The sequence below is a fragment of the Petromyzon marinus genome, unplaced genomic scaffold, assembly GCF_048934315.1.
Source record: "Petromyzon marinus isolate PM22_M1 ecotype Great Lakes invasive population unplaced genomic scaffold, UKy_Petmar_22M1.pri1.0 PM_G_Scaffold_6, whole genome shotgun sequence".
Taxonomy (NCBI): Eukaryota; Metazoa; Chordata; class Hyperoartia; order Petromyzontiformes; family Petromyzontidae; genus Petromyzon; species Petromyzon marinus.
Window position 1 is genome coordinate 5,874,685 of NW_027423013.1, and position 8,109 is coordinate 5,882,793.

An 8,109-nucleotide genomic window follows, 5' to 3' on the forward strand; every position below is an offset into this window, starting at 1 on the left:
GTCACCTGAGTTATCTGTACAGGTTACTTCCAAACACACACACACACTTTGTCCTAACATCATTTATTCAATGTTTGACCCTCAGACAAAATGTTACATGTACGCACACAATCAAACAAGTATTCATTCTAAATTATTGACAGGCATATTAACAAAATTTAATTACTGCACTGAAATATACTGCATCACGTTACATCGCATTAACAAGAAGCTATTTAAAAAAATACGCACCGTCTGCTTAACAGTGTATGTACAACGTACTATTGTTGCGTCATTCAAAACGAGTAGGCCATTGCATGCTGGCGTCTGAGTCAAAATTTATCAAATTCTAAACATTACCTACAAACTCCACAACTAAGATGCCACATCAACCATCGCCCCCTACTGACAGGCTCTTGTCCACATGCAGGCTGGTGCAGGGCCACCACCTTGTGCCACACAGGGGCAGCTGCTACTTGGGGATGCTCTTCGTGTGTCTGAGACGAGATACAAAACTCCGAATTGCCAGAGGCGATTAAGCAAGCACCATATAAGTGGAATTATTAAATAACAAAAATCACGACGTTTCGGCCACAACACAAGTGGCCTTCATCAGGTGAAGGGACCGTGCTGTCATGATGAAGGCCACTTGTGTTGTGGCCGAAACGTCGTGATTTTTGTTACTTTATCTTTTTACCTACGTGACTTTACCGAATAGAACCAAAGAGTATGGATCCTTGCAGTCACGAAAGCTTCAAATCTAGAATGGAATTATTAAAACCGAGTGAATGCTTGGGAGCTTATTGGCTCTCGCTCATGGTTAGAGATCAACCCAACCCACAGGTCCACAAAGACTGGCCGCTCTCACCATGCAGGTTTAACCTAGGAACTGAGTGTTCAACTTCACGTTCTTGTCATTAAAGGCCTGTGACTAAGGTGCATCCATTGGAGCGACCAGAGTGGAGTCGGCTCCGGGAGAGGCAACCACCTTGCCCCACGCTGCTCCTCCACTTCGAGGTCTGCGGAGAACTTCGCCACCACCACCAGCGTGGCGATCTTCACGGCTGTGCTCACTGTGGTTCTGCTGCTCACGCAGCCAGTGGTTGAACTCCTCGGAGGATCTCGGCGTGGGGGTACGAACATCAACGGCTCCACCGCCACCACCACGATCAACAACTACTCGGGAGTAGTCCTGGCAAACAGCCAATCGTTGCGCGTGACGCAAACGTTATTTTTATATAAATAAATAAATATGCCGTTTTCAAAATACATTTATGCAAACCGACACACCTGATGATGACCGTTTGAGTTATGGTCGAAACGTCGTGAGAATTTTTATTGTTTTATATATATTTTGTTATTTTGTTGTTTCTCTTCAACGTGACTTTACCGAAAAAACTAAGAATATGAACTACTCGGGACTCGTGAAGGATGTCTCTCCACCGGCAGCGGTCGCCACCTGGGGACCGATGTTCACCAGCGGCCACGCAGACGGACAGGAGAGGGACGGCCCAGCCTGCCCCCCCGGGATGTCCTGGCTCATGGCCAGCGCGCCGACTCCTCTCCTGCACGCTGCGGGTCAGCTGTGCAGTAGCCACAGTGAGGACATTGTGGACAGCGTGCTCCCTGCCCTAGTGCAGGCTATGGGTCAGCTGTGCAGTAGCCACAGTGAGGACATTGTGGACAGCGTGCTCCCTGCCCTACTGCAGGCTATGGGTCAGCTGTACAGCAGCTGCCAGGACATAGTGGACAGCGTGCTCCCTGCCCTAGTGCAGGCTATGGGTCAGCTGTACAGTAGCCACAGTGAGGACATAGTGGACAGCGTGCCCCCTGCCCTAGTGCAGGCTATGGGTCAGCTGAGCGGCAGCTGCCAGGACATAGTGGACAGCGTGCTCCCTGCCCTAGTGCAGGCTATGGGTCAGCTGTACAGTAGCCACAGTGAGGACATAGTGGACAGCGTGCCCCCTGCCCTAGTGCAGGCTATGGGTCAGCTGAGCGGCAGCTGCCAGGACATAGTGGACAGCGTGCTCCCTGCCCTGCTCCACGTCGTGCGTCAGCTGTACAGCGGCTGCAAGGAGGCCATCGGCTCCACCGTGCCGCTGAACACCCCGCACATCGCCGCGCGTCTCCGTCGTTTCGTACGTCGCAAAGTTGAGTGAGTAACATCCATCGTCGTCGTCATCACCATCAGCCACGGTCAATCCACTGGCGGGTAGAGACTTTCCCGTGCCGTCGCCACCTCCCACGATGCCGCTGTGCGGTGATCCACCCAGCGCCTGACACGTGTAGCGATTTCATTGCTTCGTCTCCCCACTGGGCATCCTCTCGGGTGACCCTCTCGCCGCCGATCGGCATCACTCGGCCCCTTCGCGCCCTCCACCGTCACCCTCAACTCCACCCGCAGTGTTTTCAACACTGCCTGGTTGGCCACTGGAACGGTATCCCGGACATTGCCGGATTAAGCTCGTGCGGGTCCTGTGGCATATATTATAAAGGTGCCCAAAATAAAATAACACAATTATTAAAACGCAAAGTTTACACATCTACCGGGTCTCCACTTGACTTTGTATTGTCTTGGAGGAAGTCCACCCACACCTCCACTTCCACAAACTGCTGGGAGTTGCCTCGCTCTGCCTCACAGTCAGAATTCTCCTTCTGCTTCACGTTGCCTCCATCGATGTGAAGGTCCCATTTTGGAGTTGAATCTTCATCTTCATATTTCACCTTCACTTCTTCGCTCTTCACCATCACTTCTTCACATTTCACCTTCACTTCTTTGCTCTTCACCATCACTTCTTCCCTCTTCACCATCACCTCTTCATATTTCACCTCGATACCTTTAAAAGTGTCCAAGCTGGGATTTTCTTTCGGTTCTTGTTTCATGAGGGATGGGCTTATTGTGGCACTTTGACTTTCACAAGCTGATTTCAGACTCCACTCCTTGTGGACCTTCTGATGCTTGTGCGTTCTCTGGTGTACTTGAAGATGTGATGACTGTGCAAACGCCATCCCGCACAGAGTGTACCTGAAGGGTTTCTCTCCTGTGTGTGCTCTCTGGCGTTTTTTAAGAGCAGATGAACGTGCAAACGCCTTCCCACACACACTGCACTTGAAGGGTTTCTCTCCCGTGTGTGTTCTATGGTGTACTTGAAGATGTGATGAAAGTGCAAACGGCTTCCCGCACAGAGTGCACTTGAAGGGTTTCTCTCCCGTGTGTGTTCTCTGGTGTGTTACCAGAGCAGATGAATGTGCAAACTCCTTCCCACACACACTGCACTTGAAGGGTTTTTCTCCCGTGTGTGTTCTCTGGTGTACTTGAAGATGTTGTTGCTGTGCAAACGCCATCCTGCACAGATTACACTTGAAGGGTTTCTCTCCTGTGTGTGTTCTCTGGTGTCTTTTAACAACAGATGACCGTGAAAATGCCTTCCCACACACACTGCACTTGAAGGGTTTCTCTCCCGTGTGTGTTTTCTGGTGTACTAAAAGATGTGGGGACTGTGCAAACGCCTTCCCGCACAGAGTGCACTTGAAGGGTTTCTCTCCTGTGTGTGTACTCTGATGTCTTTGCAGATGTGATGACTGTGAAAATGCCTTCCCGCACACCGTGCACCTGAAGGGTTTCTCTCCCGTGTGTGTTCTCTGGTGGATCTCAAGAACTGATGGCCATGCAAATGCCTTCCCACACACAGTGCACTTGAAGGGTTTCTCTCCCGTGCGAGTTCTCTGGTGCCGTGTCAAATTTCCAGTCCGATCCGTGCTGTATGCACGCTGGTCGCATTGTTTCCTTGTCGTACCGAGCTGCGCTGAGTGCCCTTGCTCCATCAGACCAGCGTCAGCTGCAGACAGAAAAAAATAATATCCACATCATCTACACGTCAGTATCGAGGCACAGAGGAATGAATATATACACAGTAACACGTGACTTACACGTCTATACTTATTCATATATTCATGAAGTAGTGAAGAAGTGTCCCAAATTCATCACAGGGCTGTTATGGCACACAATGAGAGGGCAAATGGTCATAAACATGCCTGGAAGCCCTCGTATTTTCAAAATGAATGTCCACCCAAAACTCCGAGCACACAATTTCAGCTGTCTGGCTACAAAAGGAATATTTATGAGAGCTAAATTCAGCTGACATAGCAAAGGGTGGTGAAAACAATACTATATGTGTTAGGCAGAAATGCATAAATTAACGTTCAATCGCAACTTTGAGGTGTGAATCCAGGCTCAGATGTCCTTAAATGCTGGGATGAACAGTTCCGACTTCAGCTGAATGTGTGTGCTGTGTTAACTTCCTGTTTCCATTCTTATAAAGAGTTCCAGAGGAAAACAAAAATAAACTATTGTTATGCTATAACCTCCATGTTCAACAGAGTTAATAGACGTTACTGCAAACACAAACTGTACACTGTCACTGGGTAAACAGGTGGTGGCGTGTCTAGAATCATGCCTGGCCACCTTCATCTGCTTGGCATGAATGCTTCCTCACTCCACCAAGTAATTAATTGAGGATCAATGAACACAGCCGAGGCTAACTGGAGTTTGCGTGTCTCTCTCCGTGGTGAGATGTTAACTACCTCACCTGGTATACAGGAAGTCGTGGGTTCGATCCCGACCCTGACGCCTGCTGTATATTTGGAGTTTGCGCGTCACTCCGTTTAGCATCTTTGACCGATAGACATTGACACACGTATTCTTGTTGATTTCGGTAAAGTTACGTAGATAGAAAATAACAATAACAGATAATACAATTACATGAAATAAAGACCACTTGTGTTGCGATCAAAACGACGTGAGTTTTTTTTTGCTTTATTTACAATTATTTGTAATTTTTATTTTATTGTTATTTTCATTTAACTTTCTATCTACGTGACTTTACCGAAAGAACCAAGAATATTAATTGCTGCAGTCACCACAGTTTAAAGTCAAAACATTCACACACGTTGACAATGCCTCACCTTGTGTTGTTGTGGGCAGGTCACTTCTGGTAACAAGAGCGGTATAGCAGCTTAAGCGGGCTTGGCCTGCTAACAAAAGAAAATAAAAACTGCGTGAAAATTGACAATAAAACAAAGTTACAAAGTGGCGAGCCGGGTGACGACAAATTAAACTTAAGCGAGATAATTAAAGTGAATGCAATCAGGCGAGGGCAGGAGGCAAGGCCCCGCATGGCTAGGCCCCGCGTTTTAAAGTTCCAACCTGGACGTCGATTCCCATGCTCGCTGCTACTCAACTGACATCCCTACGAGAGAGAGCGAGGCTCTACCTTGGTAAACAACAACAACCACCACCATGAGAATTTCTCACCTCGGATTTCAGTGCAAGCGCGGATCGGCAGCCTCCTGTTACCTCGCGACACCACGCGGGTCAGCAGGTAACATGACGTCACTTCCTGGGTAAGAGACACGCCCCTCCCATAATAAGCGGCTCTGTAGCTGAATAAATTATGTTAATGAGCCCGGCCCATATGTCGAGGGATGGGGCGTGGCTGCTGAACCCATCGCAATAAACTCTCGACGGCTTCAACGAAGACATTATGTTAATGAACCGCCAGTCACTGGGCGTAGCTTTGCCCAAATAAGGATTGCCACTGGATTGATATCGGCAGTAACCCAAGCGGAGGTGACGTCACGATCAAGAGCGCCGTGGACGGGGTTGGGGGAGTGTGAATACCTTGGTGACATGACGTCACTAGCGAGGTACACCTCCCGCTGGCACTTCATGCCGATGAGGTCATGGGGATGGAGTTTAAGTTGATTTAGATTCATTTTCCATTGCCCCCTCCCTTGAGTGCGTGAACTCAGCAACAACAACGTGGACATTATTGTGTATACGTACACACACTGTGTATACTTTGAGGCCACGTGAAGCGTCAAAGGCTCGCTGGAAGGAGGAAGTCGCGTGACAGACTCAGCAGTTGCGATGGGTTAACTGACGGATGGCTATCGATTAGAAATCACATATCCCCGAGTCTCACCTGTGAGTGGCACCGCCTCACGCTGTTGTGGATCCCCACGTGGCTCGGAGCCTCAAAAGCTCCGTCACTCCTGGGTGGTGATACAAAGACAAAGATCCCCCGTGTAGCCTTAACAGACTGTTGGGGCAAGTGTTGTTAGCAAGTATCAGCACCACCTATGAAGGCCGGCGTGGCACGCGAAGGGAATGGGTGGCCATCACCTCGCCCGATCGCCTTTGTCTCCCCAGTAATGATGTTTGCACACCACACCGGGTACTCACTTGAGGCTGAGTGGACCTAGGGGAGGCCCAGAACCGGTTCAAATAATCGTCACTGGGTGTTGGCTGTCGTTAGGTTCGTAGAGCAGCATACTAACCGCTGGACTACCGCCGAACACGTTACACACACACACAGTACACACACACAGTACACACACGCACAGTACACACACAGCACACACACACAGTACACACACACACAGTACACACACACGGTGCACACACACACGCACAGTACACACACACACAGTACACACACACACAGCACACACACAGTATACACACAGTACACACACACGGTGCACACACACGCACGACACACATGCACAGTACACACACACACGCACAGTACACACGCACGGCACGCACACACACACGCACAGTACACACACACGCACAGTACACACACACACGCACGACACACACAGACACGCACGGGACACACACACACACGCACAGTACACACACACACGCACAGTACACACGCACAGTACACACGCACAGTACACACACATACGTACACACACGCACAGTACACACACACGGTACACACACACACACACAGTACACACACACACGGTACACACACACACGACACGCACGGTACACACACACGCAGTACACACACACAGTACACACACACACGGTACACACACACGCGCACAGTACACACACGGTACTCACACACACACGGTACACACACACAGTACACACGCACGGTACACACACACAGTACACACACACGCACGGCACGCCCACACTCCTTCAGTCACGTGACTAAGGTTGACACGCCGCCCCGTCTCCCGAGGTGACCTCTTGGCTCTCTCGTCTCTGCTCCACACGTATATTTATTTCTTACTCTTACCTAGAAACCTCATTGTCTGTCTGTCTCTGTGGACGCAACTTGCGAGGAATTGTACTCACAAACTGTGGGGTTTACGTTTCAAATAAAGTGCCCAGATACCACGCGATAAGCCCCGTCGTGAGCCAGTGCTATTCCTAGTTCCAATCCGTCAACATGAAAGTAGTTAAATTAACAATTTATTACTAATCTCCATATATATCAAAGGCAAAGTTGTGAATGTGTGCGTCTGTTCAAAATGTTTAGCGTACTTCCCGACACGCACCAAGCTTGAAATTTGCCATGTGGGTAATTTCCAGACTGTACACCGTGCAAACATTATAAAAATAGACTTTTGTATATTTTTTGGGGGGGGCGCGCAATAATGGATAAGCATGAAAACACCACGATACATAGGACTTACTTTGATTAGAATCTTGGAATTGATTGTGTACATGTTGCAATTGTTAAATGAGCATTTTGAGCACACTGCTGTTTTAATAAATGTTCTTGATTCTGAGAATTTAAGTGTAATTCTGAGCATCATAATGACCATATTGGAATTGTCATCATGAATGGGGGTACAATGATTTTTTATAACAATAGGAATGTGGTTTTGAGCATGACTATTGATATTTCGGACTCATTTATGACAATAGATTCATGATTAAAGTGCGATTTTGTTTTGCTCATCAATCAGGATACTTTTGATTTAAAGCTTTCGTGACTGCAGTTATTCATATTCTTAGTTTTTTCGGTAAAGTCACGTTGAAGGGAAACAACAAAATAATAAAATATATAAAACAATAAAAAAATTCTCACGTCGTTTTGACCATAACTCAAACGGTCGTCTTCAGGTGTGTTGGTTTGCATAAATGTATTTTTAAACGGCGCATTTATTTATATATAAAAAACGTTAGCGCCACGCGCAACGATTTGGCAGTTTATTTAGGACTAGTCCATCGATATTCTGAAAAGAGGAATATCGATGGACTAGTCCTAAATAAACTGCCAAATCGTTGCGCGTGGCGCTAACGTTTTCTATATA

The 8,109-nt window shown here is 47.9% G+C and overlaps 1 protein-coding gene across 1 annotated transcript; it reads right to left on the reverse strand.

Moving 5' to 3' along the window:
- Nucleotides 1-1,176: 1,176 nt before the first annotated feature.
- Nucleotides 1,177-5,358, reverse strand: LOC142918280 (uncharacterized). The gene is made up of 3 exons (XM_076062414.1): nt 5,294-5,358; nt 4,945-5,013; nt 1,177-3,818 (listed from the first exon to the last, which is right to left on the reverse strand). Exon 3 carries the CDS (start codon nt 3,802-3,804, stop codon nt 2,515-2,517), a length of 1,290 nt encoding a protein of 429 aa, XP_075918529.1. The 5' UTR covers nt 3,805-3,818; nt 4,945-5,013; nt 5,294-5,358; the 3' UTR covers nt 1,177-2,514.
- Between the last annotated feature and the right edge of the window lie 2,751 nt (nt 5,359-8,109).